The 25,130-nt window shown below is 38.3% G+C and overlaps 1 protein-coding gene across 1 annotated transcript; it reads right to left on the bottom strand.

The window, feature by feature from the left end:
- Nucleotides 1-231: 231 nt before the first annotated feature.
- Nucleotides 232-20,654, bottom strand: LOC103288314 (methyltransferase 21C, AARS1 lysine). The gene is given in 5 exon segments (XM_008144020.3): nt 232-635; nt 3,928-4,045; nt 4,751-4,917; nt 20,559-20,627; nt 20,630-20,654. Coding segments are annotated over 5 exon segments (783 nt in total).
- Between the last annotated feature and the right edge of the window lie 4,476 nt (nt 20,655-25,130).

Below are 25,130 nucleotides of genomic sequence, written 5' to 3'. Positions count from 1 at the left end.
ACCACATAGTATGGCTCTGCCATCCTCCAGACCCACGTGCTATAAATTAGAAAATTGCTATCTTGGATATATCAAGTGCGTGTGTGTGCGCGCGCGCGCGCGCGCGCGCGCGCGCGCGCGCGTGTGTTCCCCCTTGAGAAAGTCAGTGCTGCATCATCTTATCCACGGTCTTCTTTAAAGTCATAATCTACTAGAAATTGCCTTTGCTTTCCAAGTCCTCCTTTGAGGATATCATGCACTCCTTCGATTTTTCTTCATAGCTTTATACAGCTTAATATTCAAGCTAGGGAAACTAGAAATCTCCTCCACGTCAAACAACTCCTTAAATCTATCTATAAATTTATTTTCTTTCTCTAACCTAAATTTCATGACCCAGAGGATGATGGTAGCTTCTTTGCACAGATGGTCAAAGGTAATGAGGAGTTCTTCCAGGAAAGGATGAGCATAGACAACATCAGCCGCCAAGATATAATCAAAATTGTTGGAAGACCTGGGGAAGTTCTTGTCTAAAGCTATGCCCCAGGAGAGTTCTTTAACCTGAGGCAAATGCTTACATTTCATTTTGGTGTTTCGGGATATATTATATTGCAGGTTTCCAAGTAATTCAGGTAAATCTGTGGCAGTCACATGTGCACCTGTGAAGCAAAGGGCAGTAGAAAAGTAACCCTCATGGGATAAAGTAAACAATCCAGTTTCAAGCCAACATGCATATTGCAATTCTGCACAACTGCTAGTCCCAAGGAAAAAACTGGTCAGTACACACAGCAGAGAAATCCCTTTCAAAAAGGATGCGAAGGCAGTTTTATGCCTCCCCTTAAAAAAATTCGATTCCCATGGTACTTTTGCACTCCGTTTTTCTGTTCCAGTTTTTTTCTTTGTTTTGTTGCTGCTGCTGTTATTTTCTATTTATCTACTAAATGCTAGGAGAAACTAATCAAAAGAAAAGTAAATTAAAAATATTTGGTATCCTCACTAGAACAATCAAAAGTCATTGTTAAAAGATAACCAGTTTCTTCCCTAAAAGAATTCGAGCCCCAGTGCTGTGAGACTGAACAAGTGTATACAAAATTGGGCATCCTATCATTGAATAGAAAGTACTAAAATATGAGAAATGGGGGGAGGAAAGACTTTTCAATGGCATTACATTGACAGTATCATGACATTCATGTTTATGCCCAAGTTTTCAGCTTGACCTAATTTTAAGTCAAGCTGCATATAGTGTTCACACAGCCAAAGATCACAGATGCAGAACAGAATGCTCAAATGAAGAAAACATAAACCATTTCCTAGTTAAAAGTGAATAGTGGTGGTCATTTGCTGGAGGAAAATGGAAGGTCCAATAACCAAAAAAAAAAAAAAAAAATTGGCCCTTAAAGTAAACTGTGAGCAACAGCAGAGCCTAAAAATAATGTGTAAATAAATCTAGATTGGTCAATTCCACATCATCAGACAAGAACAGACTCAGGAAGCAATGGGAAAGCAGAACTGGAAGAGAAGTCTAGTTCAGCCCAGACCAGTTTAGAACCCATTTCTTAGTCCCAATGGCAAGTTCCTCTGGCCATTAATTGTATTTTGTGGAAAATATTAAAATGGGAGGGAAATATGCACATCATTGGTAGAATCGCAGAAATATGAATCTTCAACTCTAATGTGGTTGGCTCTATCATTTTCTACAAATTTTTAAATCCCAAGAAAAGGAATACACCCTTACTTACAGTGAGTGTAAAATATCTGACTATTAATATCATTATGTCTAGAGAAGTAAACACCACCATTTTTTGAATTACTGACTAAAGAAAGCTTCAATCTTTTTTTTTAATTGATTTGGGGTTTTTTATTGATTGTTTTACAGAGAGGAAGGGAAAGGGATAGAGAGTTAGAAACATTGATGAGAGAGAAACATCGATCAGCTGCCTCCTGCACACCCCCTACTGGGGATGTGCCCGCAACCAAGGTACATGCCTTTGACCGGAATCAAACCTGGGACCCTTCAGTCCACAGGCCGACTCTCTATCCACTGAGCCAAACCGGTTAGGACAAAGCTTCAATCTTTTGATATTTTTGTCCAGATAAACAAGCATACTGAAAGGATAATTCTTTTTAATGAAACAAATTACTTCCCAAAAACAAATTCTGCTCCTAGATAGGGAAGCCTTCAATAGTGCCTTAGACTCTATTCACACAAAATGGAATGATGACTTTGGAAAGAAGTATCAGGACAAGAGAAATTATATATATTTGAGGAGGACTTCAAGGATCCTATATTTTCCCAGTTTTTAGAACGTTATAAATTGCTAAATCCTGAATTCTTCTCAAGATTTTAGAGTGGCAGGTGTGCACTTCTGAAGATGAAGGAAATCAAGATTTGGGTAGCACACACCAGAAAGGGCAGCTAAATCAAGACAATCTATAACAACAACAACAAAAAGATTTAACTAGAGCAGGCTGAGGCATGCAGAGACCCTCACACATTTAGCTGGAAAATAAGATTCTGGTGAGAAAACAAGAGGTTGCAAAAGAAGAATGAAACCGAACTGTGAAAATTAAGCCAAGGGCAAATGCATAAAATTAAAAGCAGACATGATTTCTAATATTCCTTCTCTATTCTAACAGGGGCTTTTTCATAAAAGCAGAGGACTTCAAAACCCAAAAGAAATATATGGCTACATGGAAATGTTAAAATGGGCTAAAATTTAGATAAAGAATATGAGAGTCAGCAGCAGTAGATTCTGCCTATACTTAGTATTTCATGCATCTCCTCTAGCAGCCAGCCAGGATGCTTAAGTGCACCTCAAAATTAGAATACATTTGTGACTTAGCACTCCCTGAGAAGAATTAATACAACTTCACAGAAAATTCTAAAAGAAACCAGTAAGGTGACTTTAAAATTTATAGTTTCTTGATGAAGCTCATTCAAACAATTAAGGAATTAAAAATAGACCAAGGTCATAGTACATTGGATAGTTAAAGCAGATAATGATATTTGATCATTAAATTCTTCAAACACCATTCAATCAAAAATGCCTAGGCAGTGCCCTCGGCGGTCCCAGATCTGTCTCTTGCTTCAACAGTTTTTGGACAGAACAGAACTAGGGATGCCCCTTCTCCAGACTCTGACCACTCTCCTGCATCTTATCCAGTCACCACCCTCAGAACCACCTCCGGGACCAGCCAACACACCAGTTTTGTGTGTTTTTTTCCTACCTTAACTCTTTATTGCTGAACAACTGTGAGCTGCCAAATTTGTCAGAATTATTCCACCGAGGTGGAAGCTGCAGTCAACCGCCTGGCCAACCTGCATCTGTGGGCCTCCTACACCTCCTCTCTCTGGGCTCTATTTCGACCTGGAAGATGTGGCTCTTGATGCAGAGGGCGCGAGTTGGCAGAGAAGAAGCGCAGGGGCGCTGAGCATCTCTTAAAGTTGCAAAACAAGTGTGGCGGCTGCATTCTCTTCCAGGAAGTGCTGAAGCCTCCAAGATGAGTGGGGCAAAACTCAGGATGCCATGGAAGCTGCCCTGACCTTGGAGAGGAATCTGAACCAGGACCTTTTGGAGTTGCATGCCTTGGGTTCTACCTATGCAGATCCTCAGCTCTGTGACTTCCTGGAGAACCACTTTCTGGATGAGCAGGTGAAATTCATCAAGAAGATGGGCGACACCTGACTAACATCCACAGGCTGGCCCACCCCCAGGCTGGGCTGGGCGAGCATCTCTTCGAAAGGCTCACCCTCAAGCACGACTAGGAGCCTTTGGACCCAGAGGCCTTTGAGGGGCCCCTCTGCATTCCCCTGGTGTCTGACTTTTACCTGAGCCTCTCCCTGAAATTACTAGCCATTCTTTTGACCACCCTGAAGCCCCCTCCCATGCATCAGGCCAAATGAAACAATAAAGCTTTTTGCAGCAAATAAATAATAAAATACCTGCTTACCTAGTAAACTTGCCACAATGGAAATAAGCCCTGTTCCAGCTCCAATTTCAATCACATTTTTGTCAACCATATTATACTGCTTTACATTTGTCTCCAGAAAATAGCATAGAACAAGGGCCTATGAAAGTTAAGAAGAAAAAGAAATAGTACTTGGCCAGTAATAACAGATGTATAATTAAACCCTATTAAATAAATAGCCCACTAATGCTTTGATATTTATGTGTGTATGTTTGTGTGTATACATAGATAGAACTACAGAAAATTATCAACAGAAGTACATCCTCCAAGGACTCAACATTTAGGCAAGAAAGAGTCTTTGGGGATTGTTGAAGAGAAAAGAGACAACTAAAAATATGGAGTTCAGTTGCTTAGGGTGATTATCTTTAAAGAAAGCAATTCCTAATAATAATCATTTCAAAGCATTGTGTGAGATTGGAGCAGATAGCAATGAGGGGTCTGAACCCTTCATGGGACAATTAGTAAAGGAGAATATTTTAGACTATTCTCCATTTGACATTGATAAACATTTCATTATAATTGGTTAACTCAAATGCACCAGTTAAATAAGAAATAAAATGTTTGCAATTCTAAACCCTTAGGGTCACAAAACTCTTAAGGTGCAAACAACATTTTATTAATCCTACATGTCAGAAGTAGAATTAATTGGTGGAAGCATTTTCCCAATTTCATGATTTCTAAATTTTACTGTTGTTTGAGGTCAAAAAATAGAACTATGGAACCTATTTTCTTTTTACAAATAGTACATAATAATGAACAAAACTGAAAATAATTGAAATGTAACAAATTTTGTATGAAATTATACCGATGGCCAAACAACAGCACCATAACAATCCATGGCTTCAGTAATTCGAATCTCCTGACCAACAAAATGAAATCCTTCCCAGGGGATGGTTGTTACTAGAGCTGGAAAAAAACACCTTGCCATGATCTCTGCAACCACTTTCTTGTCATCATTGTCTTCTCTGTCTCCTGAAAGTAAAAGAAAAAGGCAATTGTTATGGTCGTGTTAGTAAAATAATGAAAACCTGATGGAAATGCAATGTTTCTACTTATTCTAAGTTACTTTTGAATATTCACTGACTTTAGGTGCAATGTACTAATAAGGTAAACTATTTGAAAATGACTCAAGATGTAAGCTAACATTCCACACAACAGGATGACAACGTCTTTCTGATTTCACTGAAGTTGAAATCACCACTGTCCATTTCTGCAATGCTATGTGAAACAAATGTTAATATAGTTTTTAAAAACAATATATTTTAAGGCAACTCAACATGTTCAACTAGGACAAAAGAAATATTGGTGATGGAATATAAGAACCCAACTATTCACATTGGCTGTATAATGCAGTTTCAGTTACTTCAGTAATGCATATCCTTTATGACCTGCCTTTATTCAGATTAAAAAAATATTTACCACCACCCAACAATATACTCTTATATTATTTTATTATTATGTTTATGTTACTTTGGGGAGGGCCATAACTCATGGTACTATAACATCAACAACATTACATAAAGTTAATAAGCAACATTAACTACCAATTACCGAGCACTTTCTTCACATGTCAGCCCATGTTAAATACATCGTATATTATATTTCATGTAATTTTTGCAACAAACCTTGTAAGATATGCATTATCATTTGCACATCTACAGATAAAAAAAAAACTAGGACTCAGAGAGTCACACAACCTATAAATAAAGGAGCCAAAAAGGAGCTCCTTTTTTGGTTGTTCCAAGCTAAACTACTAAAAAGAAGTAATTTAAAAAGAACTTAATAGTCCCAAAGAATTTACAAACTCTTTATGGACCAAGATATACATCTCTCTCTAAGCCTCCAATTTCTTATTTGTAAAATGGGAAATATAGAAAAACATACATCAAAAAGTGTTGGGAGATTGGAAATAAGATGATGCATGCAAAGCACTTAGCACCTTGTCTACAATTACATGGGGCTCAACATATTATTGTTATTATTGTTGTTGTTATAGCTTTTATGATATTTTGGTTATAAAACTAAATGATAAAATAAGATCAGCATGTAATAAAAAATATCTGATAGTGTGATATTGAATTGTACAACTGAAAATTCCATAGTCACTCATAGAAGCAGAGAGTAGAATGGGCAGGGACTGGCAAGTGAGAGAAATGGGGAGATGCTGATCAAAGGGTACAAAATTTTGGTTATACAAGATGAATAAGTTCTGGAGATCTAATATACAGCATGGTAACTATAGTTAATAATAATGTATTACATACTTAAAGTTTACTGACAGTAGACCTTTAGTATTCTCACCATACACACACACACAAGAAAATGTTAACTATGTGATTATGAATGAATTATGGTATTCATACTTGATTATGGTATTCATTTCACAATGTGTAAAACAAGTTGTACATCTTAAATATATACAATTATACCGCAATAATGCTTGGGGGTGGATTCTACAGTTAAATAAAAAAGGGGAAATCACTGTGGTGGAGGTTACTCAGGGATGGCTTCATAAAAGAAATATGTCTTAGGTTTAACCTCTCCTATATAATAAAAGCCTAATATGCAAATCAACTAAGTGACAGAATGACCAGCAGAACAACCAGTCGCTATGATGTGCACTGACCACCAGGGGGTAGATGCTCAATGCAGGAGCTGCCCTGAGCCTGCAGGCGCCAGGCTAGCCAAGGTGGGTGCCAGTGGGGGCCCCCTGATTGCCCCACCAGTCACCCCACAGAGGGAGGCGACTGGTGGCGGCAGCAGGGTGCAGGGCCGGTGAGCACGTGGCCCCAGGCAAGCCAAGGGAGGAGCCAGCAGGGGCCCCCGATCACCCCACCAGCTGCCCCACAGATCAGCCCTGATTGCTGGCCAGGCCTAGGGACCCTACCCATGCACAAATTTTGTGCAGCAGGCCTCTAGTCTAATATAAGATTTGAATTAATAGAGAAACTATTTCTTTCTTACACCAATACCTAATCCTTCAAGACTTGTCTTTGTTCTTTGCCACTTCCCCAACCTCAACACTAATGAATCTCTTCAGAAGAGAAGGTGGAAAATAAAGACTAAGGAAACCAAGGAAATGAAAAAGTTTGTAATTCTTTAAAAGAGAGAAATAGATACAAAAGATTCATTTTTAAAACTTAACCCTTTGCACTCACTTGCTTTTTTCTCGATTCCTTTATTCTACTCGGGATTTAATTTTTTAAATACCCCAGGTTTTACAAAGTGCGGCAGTAGAATAAAAAACTGGAGTTTCTTTTCATACAAACTTATTTATTTGGCTTTTTTTATATTTCAAATTATTGATCCATTCAATACAATTCGACATACGAGCTGCTACAGATGCTAACCGTGTCGAGTCACACTCGACATCCAAGTGCAAAAGGTTAAGCCACAAAAAGAAACAAAAAACAAACAAACAAAATCTTAAGCCAGAACATTTATTCCTTGGTTGTTCCATTTACTCTTTCAACAAAACCATATGTATTAAAGGTCTGCTATGTGCCAGGCACTGAACTAGATGACGGAAGACAGCTGTTAGCCAGACAGACATGGTTCTACCCTCTGGAAGAGTAGAGATGCATACACACAACTGTATGAACTTCAGTAATACATGAGGTACCTCAATCCATCCCCGTGAAGAATTAGATGTAAGTTCGTTTTTCCACAATACCCCTTAAGTACTTGGCTTTGGTTCCCACTGGATAGACCATTCTAATTAATGGGTGTTTGCAGCTTTGCTCTGATTGACATTTTTGTTACTGGTTTGACTGATAACAGTGTGATCAAATATTCAAATGATATGTGTAATGGGGAATTATAGTAGAAAACTGAATGTGAAACAAAATATCTTGATGGGCTATAGCAGTGGATTGAACTTCATATGAAATACGATAAAGACAAATATAAAGTTCACATTCAGGATGACTTATTTGTGGAGGGGAAAAGATATATACATTTAATTGCCCACAAGCTCAATATGAGACAAAAGTAAAATACAACTATCAAAAAAGCTAATATACCCAGACCTTATTAACAATATAATTTTAAAACGAGAGAAGTATAGAACTCTGTTCTATTTTAAAGTGGTCAGGTCATATTTGTAGCCCCACATTGAGTTTGGAAAGCCCCAGTTTAGAGGGCCACTGAGAAACTACAGCAACTGGGAGGTGAGGACTGTTGACCCTCAGCCCCATGAAGGCAGTTTCAGAAGATCAGCATTTTCATCAGAAAGAGGGAACGCAAGAGTTATCACAAATTTGAAGGTGCAGCAAATAAAAGAGATTGGAGTGTGTGTGTGTGTGTGTGTGTGTGTGTGTGTGTGTGTGTGTGTGTGTGTGATGTTCCCAGAGAGCAGAATATGAACTCAAGGAAAATAATTACAATAAAGCAAATTTTTAACATTTTTCTAACAATCACACCTTTTCTAAAATAAAAGGGCTTGCCTCAAAAGGTAGTAAGTAATTAGTCTCCAGAAGCTATCGAACAGAAACCAGACTATTCTTTCTAGATATTAGGGATACACCAGGTTGATGTTTAATCTAGCTGGACTAGGCCACTGTACAACTGAATTTCTATGACTCCATAAAAGAACTACATGACATCATGTGGAGAAGTGCTATCATAGAGATACAATGTGCTAAGGAAATGTAGGAGAGAAAGTAAATAAAAGTAGACAAAAGGAAGCCAGTAGTGGAGAGAGAGAGAGAGAGATATCAGACTTTGGAAGGGAAGGGAAGGAACGGGGAGTAAGATTCCTCAGTAGGCTGGAGAGAAGTGTTTCAAATGATAGGGCTAAGATATGCATTCATTTATTCATTCAATAAGTATTCACTGAGTACTTACTAAACCCTACACACTGTCTAGTGACTGAGAATGAAAAAATTCAAGGATACAGTCCTTGTGCTGGTGAACCTGACAGATGTGCAGAGAGAGACACACAAATGGACAATGCAATGTTATATGGCAACTTAAAATGGAGGAGAAAGGAAAGCACAATGAAACACAGAAGAAAGAACACCATGTCAACCTGTGAAATACATAGATGATTTCCTGACCTAAATTATGTAACCCCTTAATAGAGTCCTGCTTAGGATCCATACAAAAATCAAATATTCCCCAAAAGAATTCCAACTTCACTACACACCACAGGAAGGGCCCAATCTACCATCCCACTCTCCCAGGACCACAAACATCGATGGACTCTTGGCAGAAAGCAGAGAAAACAAAGAGATGAAAAATTGATATTCTTCAGCAAGAGCCTCTCTTCTGATATATTTCGCATTCACATTCACATTCAGGAAGAGCTATAAGATCCAAATAATATTAGTAATATGTTTTATTTGAACTTTAACTTTCATTTCACTATATTCACTTGCCTTGCTAAGATGAGGGGGGGGGGGGGGCTGGTGTGCAATGTTTGCTGTGGAAGTTCTTTAGGGAAAAGCAGAGAACATTAATTGCTTCCTTGACCTTTAGCTGAATATACCCTCTTGGGCCTCCTTGCAAACTCCTTGTAAATGCAGCACTTCTTTGACAAGTCACCTAAGGTATCAGGGTTTAATAGATTTTTGAGTACACTAAATCCCAGGAGCATCTCCTAAAGTTCCAATCTTTGATATAAAAAAAACTTTGCCAGTGAATATTTACTGGAACGAAGTGACATCTCTGACTTTGCACTTTCTTTTAAAGGTTAGTTGATCAGATTAGTGTTTTTGTTTTAAAAACTACAGTATATGAACAAATAATTCCTGGTGTTTTTTTTTACTGTCTTCCTAAATAGTTATTTCTTTTTAAGAATGATCACATCTTGCCAAAACCGGTTTGGCTCAGTGGATAGAGCGTCGGCCTGCGGACTCAAGGGTCCCAGTTTCGATTCCGGTCAAGGGCATGTACCTTGGTTGCGGGGACATCCCCAGTAGGGGGTGTGCAAGAAGCAGCTGATCGATGTTTCTCTCTCATCGATGTTTCTAACTCTCTATCCCTCCCTCTTCCTCTCTGTAAAAAATCAATAAAATATATTTTAAAAAAAGAATGATCACATCTTTATCTTTATAAGGAAGTGAGACTTGAAATATATATGTGAGTATATTATAAATGAAAATTACTTATACCCCAAAATAAAGGGCCTTCAAAGAATTTCATTAAACAACAATAACCACTATTAATTGCATATCCATTCCAAAAGAGCACAAGTCTACCTACTAAATATGGTAATTCAAAAGTAGTTATATGCCTATAATGACCACATATAATATAGAAAACATTATCATGTTGAATAAAATTAAATTGACAATGTTTTATATCAATACTAGAGGCCCAGTGCACAAAATTCATGCACGGGGTGGTGGGGGAGGTGTCCCTCAGCCCGGCCTGCACCCTCTCCAATCTGGGACCCCTCAGGGGATGTCCAGCTGCCAGTTTAGGGGCATTAACTCCAAACATTAGGAAAATCACACAGAATGTCCTTGACATACAAACAGTATGGTTTTATGAGTTGTTTTAATAATAATGGCCATTCCTTTAAATAATATCTGCTTACATACAATACAGCTGGTACTATGTGAATTCAGAATGTTAATATCACAAAATCATAGAAGGTTGTAGTGGAAATAACCTTGAATTGTCTAGTCCAAACTTTTATAAATATTGGAATTCCCTTTTCAAAGATTTTGAATGCTTTTTGTCCTAAGAAACTTAACCAACTTTTGAAGCAACCCATTTTCTGTGATATGACTGGGGGACTCCAGGGGTAAGCGCGTGGAGTGGTTGTCCCCCGGCTGGGCTGAAAGGACTGGGGGACTCCGGTGGCAGGCAAACGGCATGGCTGCCACCCCCCAGGACTGGGGGACTTCGGCGGGGCTGAGAGGACTGGACGCCGCCATCTTGTGGCTATGGGTGCCGCCATCTTTGTGTATGGTGAGATGGTCAATTTGCATATTCCCTCTTTATTAAATAGTATTCTCTTTTGTACTTAAATGCTATTTGAATACTACAGTCATTCCACAAGAAGTAACAGATAAAAATTAGCATAATTTATACCAAGAAACCAAAATATACTAAACTTGGCTACTTAACATAATTTGTCTAGATATATGAGATTTTAAAAGAAAATATAGACACACATACAATTATTTCCACCTTAAAACTTTGACTGCTGTTTTTAAGCATTAACTTCTATTTAAAGATTTTGAGGTAATAATTTTAATATTAGTTATTTATTTAAACCAAAAGACATGCTTGATATTAAGTTTTAACAATATCACCACCCATCTTAAGGTTGAGGATAAGAACCTCTGAACTAGAATCTAATAAAAAGAGCTGCACTGTTATAAGGATATCCCTAAAGTAGCCTTGTTGTAAAAGGGAGAAATCTATGCTCCCAATGTAATACACAAAAATCATGTCTCTCAAAGTGCGTATGTAGTTATTTGTTGAATATGGGATTGGATCTTGAGATGATTAATAAATGAGTAGATTTGAAGAGGAATTGTCTCAAAAAATTAATAGCATTCTCATGCAGTGAAATTTAATTTACAATTCTGAATAATAATTTTTCCACACATATTCTCTCCTTGTTACCTAGCACTCAGGCTCCAGGACAAATAACTAAAACTGGATAATATTACACAAAATGATGAATCTTGACTTTCTTCTGTGAAAAGCAGAAAACTCATATCTGTACCTTTAGATAAAAGCTACCTACTATAACCTTAGTGTATTATTTTATTAATGAATTTAATATTGAAACATAAATATTAAAACAGATTGTAAATACAACATAATCAAGATAGTATTACAACTATGTTGCTATCTTGAGCTTATCTATTTTAATGCTTTTTGATATAAAAAAAAAATCTTATCACCATTTCCTGCTACAAAATCTTTGCTGATAATGAATAAAATCTACCAGGTGCTCTTGTTCTCCTGAGAATTAATTATGAAGTGAAAATTAGCAAGATTTTGCCACATTATGATGATGATTTTCTTAAGAGGAAAATCCTACAGAGATTTGACTTCCAAGGCTGAATTGCAGCAAGCCTTCAAAAATAAAGGCTGATCTATATTCTTTTTTATACTTTTAAGGTCAGTATCAACAATAATAAATGGAAGGGTCAGATCACAGAAATACACACACACACACACACACACACACACACACACACACACATCCTTAATAGCTGTGACAAGTGAATTTAAGCTTCCATTACAGGGCTGTCATGAAAACCTGTCAGATATTTTAAAGTAAAAAAACATCAACTAAATGAAAGAGATTGTCATTCGGTTGAATCTTCTATTCAAAGTTGAATGTCATTCTTCTTAAGAAATATCTAGAGATTAAAAAGAAGAAAGATATTAAAGGTATTTTCAGATTAGTAAATTGTCACAAGCTAACCTGAAAGATAGAATTCTGAATGCCTGGGTATGTCAAGGTCTTGGGTCCTTATGTTGAAACTAATTCCTGAGATTTCACAAATGTATTTTTTTGTCTACATGTCTACTTAATTTCAAGAATGTACAGAGGCTGTAACTTTAATCAAGTGGATTAAGTGATTATGTTTAAGAAGAAAGAAAATTCATCTTTTACTGAGACTCTTCAGGATGCAATTGGGGGAAAAAAATAGTTGGACTCAAAGTTTGCTGCTAGGATCACAGTGGGAAGAGACAAATAAACAAATGCCAGTGAAGTATAATAAGTGCAATAAAAGAAATATTTCCAAATTGCTATGGTAAACATCACTGGTTGGTCAGATTAGAGAAGCATTCTCAAGGAGACATTTGAGCTAAATTGGAGGGATGAGGAAGGCTGCCAGGCAGAAAAGGAAGGAAGTAAAGTCATTAAAGATGAAACATCCGGGAGAAACCAAGATGGCGGCAGAGGTAAACACCTAAACAACAATTTCAAAACTACAACTAAAAGACAAAACGGACATCATCCAGAACCACAGGAAAGCTGGATGAGTGGAAATTCTACAACTAGAAGGAAAGAGAAAAGCATACGGAGACTCAGAGGAGCTGCAAAAGGCTGAGGTACAGAGACACGTGCGCGGAGTGTACGGGCAGCTGAGTGCGGCTGAGTGCCTGGCTGGCTTTCTCTAGCAGGAGGGAGACGGAAGCTCCCGACTGCACTGAACCCCAGTTCCGACTGCACTGAACCTCAGTTCCAGGTAAGACCTTGGGGACCGAGGCTTACACAGGGAGAATCTGGTCTGTCAGGAAAAGAGAAAAGCACACGGAAACTCAGGGGAGCCGCAAAAGGGAGGTCTGGAGTGCGCACAGAGAGGACTGACTGCTGAGTGTGCCACTGGATTTCTCTAGCAGGAGGGAGATGGAAGCACCCGACTGCACTGAACTCCAGTTCCAGACGAGAACCTGGGAATCCAGATTCATTGGGGGAGAAACTGGACTGTCTGGCAGTGGGCGAAACTCGAGGGCGGCTTTCTCTCAGAGGTGCTTGCAGCAATTACCAAGGGACACTGAGACCCAGGGGCCTCATAGGGCAGGGCTGACGGGAAGCCAAGGCTGTCTGCTCAGCCCTGAGACTCCACCCCATCCAAGCTGAGCACAGATGCTTTTGCAATTTTGCAAGTCTTGTCTCATAAGGCTGTCTCCAGCACAGAAGTTCTCCCGGCATAGACACAACTGATCCTCACAGTCAATTGGCCTGGACGTCAATTCCTCCCACTGATACCAACAACAATCAAGACTTAACTACAACAAGGCTGTACACACAGTTCACAAAGGGGTGCACCAAGAGTGTCCACCTCAGGTAACTGGGGAGGCTGAGCCACTGGGCCATATAGGACACCTAGCACACAAAGCTACTCTACCAACTCAGGGAAGCAGTCAAAATGCGGAGACAAAGAAACAGATCACAAACAAAAGAAATGGAAGAAAGCAAATGACTGGATATAGAGTTCAAAACCACGGTTATAAGGTTTTTCAAGAATTTCCTAGAAAAGGCCGATAAATTTAGCGAGACCCTCGAGGATATGAAAAAGGACAAACTAGAAATTAAACATACACTGACTGAAATAAAAAATATTATAAAGAGACCTAACTGCAGACTAGAGGAATACAAGAATCAAGTCAAAGATTTGAAATACAAAGAAGCAAAAAACACTCAACCAGAAAAGAAAAGAAAAAAGAATAAGAAAATTTGAAGATAGTGTAAGGAGCCTCTGAGACAACTTCAAGCGTACCAACATCAGAATAATGGGGGTGCCAGAAGAAGAGAGAGAGCAAGATACTGAAAACCTATTTGAAGAAATAATGACTGAAAACTTCTCCCACCTGGTGAAAGAAATAGACTTACAAGTCCAGGAAGCACACAGAACTCCAAACAAAAGGAATCCAAAGAGGACCACACCAAGACACATCATAATTAAAATTTCAAGAGCAAAAGACAAAGAGAGAATATTAAAAGCAGCAAGAGAAAAACCGTTAATTACCTACAAGGGAGCACCCATACAATTGTCAGCTGATTTCTCAACAGAAACTATGCAGGCCAGATGGGAGTGGCAAGAAATATTCAAAGTGATGAATAGCAAGAACCTACAACCAAGATTACTCTACCCAGCAAAGCTATCATTCAGAATTGAAGGTCAGATAAAGAGCTTCACAGATAAGAAAAAGCTAAAGGAGTTCATCAACACCAAACCAGTATTATATGAAATGCTGCAAGGTATTCTTTAAGAAGAGGAAGAAGAAGAAAAAGGTAAAGATAAAAATTATGAACAACAAATACATATCTATCAACAAGTGAATCTAAAAATCAAGTGAATTAAAAATCTGATGAACAGAATAAACTGGTGAATATAATAGAATCAGGGGCATAGAAAGGGAGTGGACTGGGGGAAAGGGGCATAGAAAGGGAGTGGACTAGGGGAAAATCTGATGAACAGAATAAACTGGTGAATATAATAGAATCAGGGGCATAGAAAGGGAGTGGACTGGGGGAAAGGGGTGTGGGGGAAAGGGGTGCGGGAAGAGACTGGACAAAAATCTTACACCTATGGATGAGGACAGTGGAGGGGAGGTAAGGGCAGAGGGTGGGGTGGGAACCGGGTAGAGGGGAGCTATGGGGGGAAAAAAGAGGAACAATTGTAATAATCTGAACAATAAAAGATTTATTAAATAAATAAAAAAAAGATGAAACATCCACCAAGGCTGGAAACAGGCTTGGAGAGTCATCATATATCTGGGAACCTTTGTTCTATACAGTGAGGTGGAATCAATAAAGATCATTAGGACAAAAAAATACATGATCAAATTTGATGTCTAAAAACTTACCTCTGATCCCACTTATATGTGCCACTTATATGTGAAATCTAAAGAACAAAAGAAATTAACAAACAAAATAGTACCAAAGACATGGAAGCATGCAACAGACTGAGGATTCTCAGAGGAAAGGTGTGGGAAAGATTAACCAAAGAACTTATCCTATATGAAAAAAGCCTAATATGCTAAGTGTCCAATCGGCAGGTTGGCTGTTCAACCAATCAAAGCATAATATGCTAATAATACGCTAAGGCCACTCAACCACTCACTATGACGTGCACTGACCACCAGGGGGCAGACAGTTGACCAGTCGACCAGTCACCATGATGTGCACTAACCAGCAGATGATCTGACAGGTAGGTTAGCTTGCTGCTGGGCTCCAGCCAGGACTGAGCAAGATAGGCTGGACATGCCCTGGAGCCCTCCTGCAGTCCCTCCCCAGTTAGCCAACCTCCTGCCTCCCTCCCTGGCCCCGATTGTGCACCGGTGAGGTCCCTCGGCCTGACCTGCGCCCTCTCGCAATCCAGGACCCCTCAGGGGATATCAGAGAACTGGTTTCAACCTGATCCCACAGGCCAGGCTGAGGGACCCCACTGGTGCACAAATTCGTGCACCAGGCCTCTAGAATGTATATATACATAACCCAGACAATAGTGCTGTGAAGGCCTGGGGAGGTTGAGGGAGTAGGAAGGAGGGAGTCAAAGGGGGAACATCTGTAATACTTTCAACAATAAAGATAATTTTTTTTAAAGAAATAAAGGGCAGATTTTTTAAATGAGAAAAAACAAAATAAAACAAAAATAAACAGTTACCTCTGGCAGCAGCAACTGAAGGCTAAATTAGAAGCTCATTAGGAGACATACAATAATCTAGACAAAAGATGGGAAAGAGTCTGAACTAAGGCAGCAGCATTGGGTCTAGGAGCCAAGTATAAATTTGTGAGCTTCTGAAGTGGTAGTAGACCACCCCTAAGGGCAACAATTGACATTCAAACTTGACATTTAAACCTTACTTTGGAAGACATCTGAGACAGATTATTATATTTAAGTTATTTTTATTCAATATGTGGGAAATTTATTAGTCTTATTTAGCATATATTTATTCAGTTTACTTCACATAAATGTGTTGATGAATGAATCTTTAGTAATTATATGTGTGATGGTACTCTAACTGGTATATTAAACATATTGCTTCCAACTATAGTTTGATACGTTTCTTAAATAGCAATATAATTGCCCTGCTGGTGTGGCTCAGTGATTGAGTGTTGACCCATGAACCAGGAAGCCATAGTTCAATTCCCAGTCAGGTCACATGCTGGGGTTATAGGCTCAATCCCCAGTAGAGGGCATGTAGGAGGCAGCCAATCAATGATTCTCTCTCATCATTGATGTTTCTGTCTCTCACCCTTCCTCTCTCTGAAATCAATTTTTTTAAAAAGTAATATAATTACTCAAATAAACTTTCTTCTTCATATGTTAAGGCAATATTGCTTCTAAAAGCCACATTACCCATTAATCCAGCTCTACTAAAGATTTATGTAAATCCTTGTGAAAGATTTTCAGGTGGTATCATAAGTAATATACTTGGTTGTGAAAAGACTAAAATGACTGGTAACCAGAAAGACAAGATCATCGCTAATGAGCAAATTTTAAGTCCAGTCAATAGGCCTCAGTTATACTTAATTCATTAATTCACTGATTTATTGAGTACCTGAGCACTATGTATACAAAGGCAGAGGAGCATATAAATGCTACAATAGAGACTAACTCAAAAATAGAAAGAGAAAGTTCCATGTCTCAGAGAATGACCAGAGCCTTGATAAGTATGACTTTGTTAGTCAAATAAGAGGGCAATCCATGCCACACACAGGAAACGACATGCACAATATCCCTCTGGCAAAAAGGGATGACCAATTTTCCAATTTGGGAAACTCTGAGAACTAGAATGTAAGGTAAGTCGTGGTAGTAACATGAGATAAAGCACTTTATGTCATGCTAAGTCTTGATTTTATCCTATAAAAATTAATGATGCAGTGAATAATTTTAAACATAAGGCAAATGTGGCAAGAATTGATTTTTTTAAAAGATCATGCAGGTTATGGGGGGGAAATGGAGAGAATAAAGAAAGGGCACTAGCCCAGGGTGGGGGCAGCCCGTTAGAAGGCAGCTATAATAATCAAGAGAAGAAACAATACTGACCTGCATCAAGGCTGATGCTGCAAACAGGTGGTGAAGGGTAGGAAAACATATTATGAGGTAAAATCAATGGGGTTTAATGATGAAGGGTGTGAGGAAAGGGGATAGACTAGGACAGTGGTTGGCAAACCACGACTCGCGAGCCACATGCGGCTCTTTGGCCCCTTGAGTGTGGCTCTTCCACAAAATACCACGTGCAGGCGCGCACGTACAGTGCGATTGAAACTTCGTGGCCCATGCGCAGAAGTCGGTTTTCGGCCTGGGTGATACTATTTTGAAGAAGTGGCATTAGAACACTCAAGGGGCCAAAGAGCCACATGTGGCTCACAAGCCGCGGTTTGCCGACCACTGGACTAGGATGTTCCAGGTTTCTGGATAGCTAGGGAAATGGTGTTGCCATAAACTGAGGTAGAAAATATAGGTGGATTTCAGGGCAAAAAAATAAAATATAGGTGGAGAGGCAAATTGGTGAAGAAAAAATATATTTTAATGCATATTAAAAATATGTGGCATGAAGTGCCAGCCAGAGGTGTGCCACTCAGATTAAGAGAACCTGCTCATGCCATGGCTGGGCAGCTTAGAGCACCGTCCCGATACACCAAGGTTGTAAGTTTGCTCCCTGGTGAGGACACATACAAGAATCAGCTAACAAATGCATCAATAACTAAAACAAAAAATTGATGTCTCTCTCTCTCTCTCTCCTCTTTCTCTCTCTCTCTCTCTCTCTCTCTCTCTCTCTCTCTCTCTCTCTCTCTCTTCAAAAAAAAGAGGGAGAGAGAGAATCTGCTGTGGGGATGATGGCTGCCCAATAGTGCCAGCTGCTGTCCCTTTGGCTCCTCACAGGCCATTCTTACCCCTAGGGCTGCCACTAAAGCCAGCCCATTGCTGTTCCATAGAAGACTCTCCTCTAGTGAGCAACTTTTGCTCAGGGGTTCCCCATCGGCCTGCTAGAGACTTTCTCAGAACTGTGTTGCAGTCTTAAGGCTCTTCCTACCCAACCTATTTTTCTCACTCACCTCTCCACAGACCTGCATCAGGGTCTGAAGGTCTCCCTGGTTACTTCTGTTCCTTCTTTATCCTCCACAAACATTTCCACCAATAAATCTCTTGCATGTTTAATCCCATTTTCCCATCTGTTTTCTTGAAAGAGCCAAACGGACACAAGGCAGTATATAAAATATCAAGCAAACACTTTCGGGAGGGGGGTACAAATTTAGGGGTTATTGTGCACAGGAATCACTGAGCCTTGGGTTGGGAGGACCTACTCCAAGAATGCAGATCCTAAGGAGCACACCACTGGTTAGAACATTGCTACAAGTGCTGACGGCTGGAGAAGTGGCTTTTGCAAGAGGTGGACAGCATAACATATCTGGAATAATGAGGATCGAGGTTTTTTGTTTGTTTGTTTGTTTTTTATTGATTTTTTACAGAGAGGAAGAGAGAGGGATAGAGAGTTAGAAACATCGATGATAGAGAATCATCGATCAGCTGCCTCTTGCACAACCCCTACTGGGGATGTGCCCGCAACCAAGGTACATGCCCCTTGACCGGAATCGAACCTGGGACCCTTCAGTCCGCAGGCCGATGCTCTATCCACTGAGCCAAACCGGCTTCGGCGAGGATCGAGGTTTTAAACAGTTTAGATTATAACCTAGTGTTAGAAACCATAGACAGAGGAAATTTTAGCATCTACCATAGCCCTAACTTTAATCTGTGTATTGTAACTAAGTGACATTTTGTAATTCTAGGTACTTCAGGCCAGTGTTGAAACAGAAGAACTGGGCTATGGTTTTGTTCCATCCTTTCCAAGCACAAGATACTAAGTATAAAATAGTAAAGACAGGACAAGTCAACATCCTTTAGTGCATGAGAACTGAGTGTTCCTCTGGTTAGGGAAAGTCTTTCCAACAAAATGCCCTCTGACTCTACGCCAATAACACACATGTTTTTAAAGCTTTAATTGGCTGTATAGATGATTATGGGATGTGATTATTCATGTTGTAAAATATTTTAATACTAATTCTGTCTCAACCTTACCTTGAACTTATTTCGTTTCCTTCGTAATATGCCAAATTATGGTACACACAGATGATACCAAGCATTGTTGACAATGATGTAATTGTATTCATAAACTGCATAGAAATTGCTTCTTCATTCAAATCATCTAAATGGTTGGATTCTCTAAATGATTACAACCTTACATGTTTAGGTTTACAAAAACCACTATAGGAAAACCATTAGTGTTTAAGCTACATAGGCTGCCAACACTGGGCACACACCCACCTCTCGTGGCCTAGAAATATGCTCACCTAGGTAGAGGCCACCTGGTATGCCTAAAAAAAGGAAAAAATAGGACTATAGTTTTTAGAAAACATCCACAGTATATAGATAAAGGAGATAAAGAAGCCAAAATAATAAAATATATACTACAAAAACATGGTAATAATTCTTCTAGTCTATGGAAAGAGTGTATGTCTTCACTTTTTATCTCAAAATAATGGGGATAATTATATGACATAATCCGGCAAAGCCATACTATTTAAGATGATGTAAAAATGGTGGGTCGATTTCAAATAACTACACTGGTAGTAGAATTCAAACTTAAATTCTCCTTTCACCAAGAGGTTAATTACATTCTGTATGTATTTGCCTTTAACTAATACATCAGAGGAAACATAAACAAAGGTGAGAAATGTTTTCATAGTATAAAATCATCTTTCATCCAAGCATGAATAAAAACATGTAGTTTTACATAAGACTTCTTATCTCCCTTACAATCTTCTTATCTGAAATAAAGTAACTCAAGATCACAATCACATGTATAGCACTTAGGAAAAGAATTATTCCATTTTTGCAGATTAAAATATAGATATTTAGCAAGACTATATCTTTAATTTATTGTCTTCAAAATTACCTTTAACATATCATCAGGACTATAGGTACAGCAGTAAACACTGAACACTATTAGAGATATTTACAGGTTAGCAAACACAAGCCAAGATATAATATATAATTGATAAAAGTCCTAGCTCCATTTAAGACACTAATGAACACTGAAAAGATAAGATTTTGTATTCTGTTAGTTGTTTATCATCTTCCAATTAGTCAAATTACATAAAGAAACATAAAATAATTTACCTTTTTGAGCTTCTGGATCCATTAAGCGATGAACTAATGGATGACCATATATTGACTTTTTCCAGATCGTGCTTGAAAACTGGGCAAATAATACATTAAAATGTCAAATAGTAGCAATTAATTCAAAATGTGTTGAGTACTTTTATGTTTACATAATAAAGCTTAACTTCAAATATAGCAGAGACATGATATTAAAATCATATATTAATAAATCATGCTTTAAGGAATACCATGGAAACACAAACTATCTAGTACAAATAAAAAAATTCAAACAAAGGCTTCAGAGTCAGAAATTTTAGAAGCAACTGGAGAAATAAAACATTCTTCACCAGAGACTAACTCAGCTATCACAAGAAAGACATCATCTTTATATTGACTAGTTACATAGCAATCTTAAAAGAGGTAATTAAAGCATTGGGAGAAAATTGGTTTCATTCAGTGTATTAAAAACCATAGTATTCATCTAAAATAAAGCTTCCTACAGAGTAATAAATTCAAAGTTCACATTGTTCCCATCAATGTGTCATTAGCACATACCCAATGTCAAATGGCCCTCCTGCCAAATGGTCTTTTGAGTAGCTTCTAATGTAAAGAATCCATACCATCTCAGCAAACATAGTTAAAACTGAAGAGATTAAAGTATTTTATGCCTCTCAATAGAGCATATCATGTGAATAAGCTTAAACAAACTGTTATTCCAACTTTGGAAAGCAATGATTTGATCTTATATCTCAATTTTGAGTCATATAATAATCACTATACTATCATTAATTTATATAGCACTCCTTTCTTCCAAGGATCCCAAAACATTTTTCATAGCCATCACATTTTCTTTACAGTAAGTTAGAAGACAAATTCCCTTATAGTTTGCAAATAAGGAAAAAACAAAGGTTAAATTACATGCCTGAGGTTACATGGCTAAATAATAGCAAGAGTGGTCACCCTTCTTGTTCCCAGTTTCTCTCCCATTAAAGAGAGCATTCTTTATTATACGTGTCTGCCTGAAGGTCAACATTTACTAAGTGTTAAATCTGGACATACCTAAACGAGTTAGTTGAATTTCTGGAAGTTTAAAAAGAATCATCCACAACTTTTGTTTTGCTGACGAGACCTCTGATGGTGCCTGAAAGGCGAGCACACAGCTTGCTATTGTACACACTGGCAGCAATTCCTCGAGTCCTTGCAGAAGGGATTAGGGTCCCGACAGCTGCAGCTCAGAGCCTCTGGTTATATAGCAATGAGGCTGGAACGCCCATAAATAAGGGGCCTGAAGAACAGTAGAAATATTCCATGTGAGTGTCTCATGAATACAGCTAAAGTTAAGTAGGTGAATATAAATCACTCTTGCAAGTGACTGAAGATTATTTGGGCAAAGCGATCCATCTTTTAATTTGATGCCAAGAGTTATTTAAGACTCTTCAGTTATGACATTCTGAGAGACCGAGGCTACGTATTTTTCATGTCACCTGTCTGGGTGCAAGCATCGTTCTTAGAATCAGAATGTTTTTGAATTATAGCAGGAAGGTTAGGGAGAGGTGGGGAAGATAAGAGATCAACCAAAGGACTTGTATGCATGCATATAAACATAACCAATGGACACAAAACTCTGGGGGGTGAGGGCATATATGGGAGTGGGGTAGGGGGGCAATGGTAAGATATGTACACATATAATACCTTAATAAAAAAAAATTGGGGGGGAAAAAAAGAAACTTTCCAAATTAAAAAAAAAAAGTATGTTTTTGAGTATGTGCTGTTGTGCTTTGGACGCAGAAATCAAATTACCAGGATTCCTTCCTACTCAGAATAGGAAGGCTAAGGGGTGTGTCCACCTGTTCACCTGCACATATGCATGCAGAGTAGCATTTGAGTACATATTACTATAAATACCCGTTCACTGAAAATGTATTTCTAAAATTAAATTTATTGGGGTAGCCAAAACCGGTTTGGCTCAGTGGATAGAGCATCAGCCTGCAGGACTCAAGGGTCCCAGGTTCGATTCCGGTCAAGGGCATGTACCTTGGTTGCGGGGCACATCCCCAGTAGGGGGTGTGCAAGAAGCAGCTGATAGATGTTTCTCTCTCATCGATGTTTCTAACTCTCTATCCCTCTCTCTTCCTCTGTAAAAAATCAATAAAATGTATTAAAAAAATTATTGGGGTAAAAGTAACTGGTTAATAATTTTCAGGTGTAAATTATAATTCAACATCTGTGCATTCTATTGCATGCTCACTACCTGAAGTCGTTTCCTTCTGTTACCGTATATTTGACCCCTTTACCCACTTCACTCTGCCCACCCAACCCCCTTTCTTCTCTGGTAATCACCATTCTGTTGTCTCTATGAGTTTGTTAGTTCATTTGTTACTTTTTGTTTTATATTCCATGAGTGAAATCATACATTTTTGTCCTCTTCCATCCGATTTATTTCATCATAAGGCAGTTCTATTCTTAATGAAAATATCCTTAGTAGTAAGTTGTTATGGGTAACAAAACCAATGTTGTAAAGTTCAATAAACTCAGGAGTGTGTGAATGCAGGTGCTAAGAAATACTTTACATACCATAATGTATACAAAGTTGAATTGAGGTCAAGTTAATATATAGGACAGGACTAGTGGTCTGGGAGCCCAATTTTAGTTATTCCTGTCAATAATCAGCTTATGATTTTTAGGCACTTATGTAGTGTTTTCTTAGCTTCCTCATCTATAAGACAGGATTATAAATGGCACACAATATATATTTGTTGGATGAGTGTGATAGGTGAAAAACATTCTGGAAACTGCAAATTCCTAAACAATTTAAACTTATTTATAGGCAGTTAATTCTAGGCAGAAGGCATTCTCTCTTTATGGCTCTTTTCAAAACCAGAATAAAGACTCATTTGGTGAATAAAAATCACCTGTCTTTTTCAAGGATCTATTTTAAAGATTATGAAACCTCACTGATGGATTTCCTAAGAGGCAGAATTCTTAAAACAATCATCTAAAGTGGTGCTTTTCAACCATTTTCATCTCATGGCACACACATAAATTACGAAAATTCTGCGGCACACCAAAAAATATATATATTTTTTGCTGATCTGACAAAACATAGGTATAATTAATATCTTTTTTTTATTGATTTCAGAGAGGGAGAGATAGAAACATCAATGATGAGAATCATTGATTGGCTGCCTCTTGCATGGCCCCTACTGAGGATCTAGCCCCCAATCTGGGCATATGCCCTGACCGGGAATCAAACCATGACCTCCTGGTTCATAGGTCGACACTCAACCACTGACCCACACCAGCTGGGCAAAATAGGTATAATTTTAATTCATTCACACAGGATGGTTATTGTGTTGCCTAATGTCTTTTTCTTTTTTTTTTTTTACAATCTAAGAAGAGAGAGGTCAGGTATCAATGTTTTAAAAATTCTTGCAGCACACCAGTTGAAAATCTGTGATCTAAATTGACATGATGACAATGATTATCTTAATTATATTGCACTGTTTAAAAAAGACATAGAGACTTCTGCCTCCAGCTTTATGTAGCTTATTGCTCTGCTTATATTGAGAATTAGAAAGGTAGATTTTAAACTCTCCCTCTCTCTCTCAAACACAACACACACACAAGAAGGCATCAGAGAGCTGCTAAGACAGATAAGAATTCCGTATTTTTGCTGATTATTGGTGCAAAGAGGCTGAGAAGTCAAGGAGAGGACAAGGAAGGATGCCAGAAGAGTTTAAGGCAATCACACAAAACTGGGAAGACAAAGAATAGTGTTTGAAGCTGGCAAGGCAGCCAAGAATTGAGAATCCAAGACCCCAGAAAGGGTCAGAGAAGAAAGCCTGACATGACACTCAAGACATTTTGCTCAGCAAGATGTTTAAAGCAAGAGGCTAATTTTCTAGGCATAAAGTGGGTAAAAGCAAAGCAAAGCTCAAAAGAAGAGAAACACCTGGCTGTTAGTTGGTACCCCTCAAAACTTACTTTTTAGGAAATTGGGGGTCGGGGGAGGGGTGTGGACTAGAAGATGTAGTCTTACAAAGACTGCAAACCAGACTTGAATTCACTCAGTTCATATTCGAATGAGGTGATCTTACCCTCTGCTGCCTGCCAGAATGCCTTCTGGAATCCTCTCTAGAGGAAGATTTAGGCAATCTACAAGTTTTAATAAACAATGTCCAGCATTCAGACAAAATTAGCCATACCAAGAAAGAGACAATAGAAACCCAGAGGTAACCCAGATACTGTAGTTGTTTGATAAAGACTTCAACGTAACGGTGATTAAAATGTTCAAAAATTGATGACAAGAATTACACCAGAGAACTGGAATCTATAAAAAATGAGCCAAATAGAACTGAAAATAAAAGAAATATAATGCTCAATAGATGCAAATGCAGAGAAAGCTAATTAAAATATTAATGAGCTAAAATTTTGAAAAAACTGTATACAACGGTAATCATCCTAAGTAAGTTATAGGTATACCAACTTGCTTTGAATAATGATAAATCTGCTTTGCTGATGTTTGAGTATTTTATAAGTAAAACAGCACCTTGAATTTCAAATTAGATTTTGGTTCAGGCTACAATGTTT

This window comes from Eptesicus fuscus, chromosome 8 (genome assembly GCF_027574615.1).
Source record: "Eptesicus fuscus isolate TK198812 chromosome 8, DD_ASM_mEF_20220401, whole genome shotgun sequence".
Classification (NCBI taxonomy): Eukaryota; Metazoa; Chordata; class Mammalia; order Chiroptera; family Vespertilionidae; genus Eptesicus; species Eptesicus fuscus.
The sequence above is the reverse complement of the archived record's forward strand: the minus strand, read 5'-3'. Positions and strand labels throughout refer to the sequence as shown.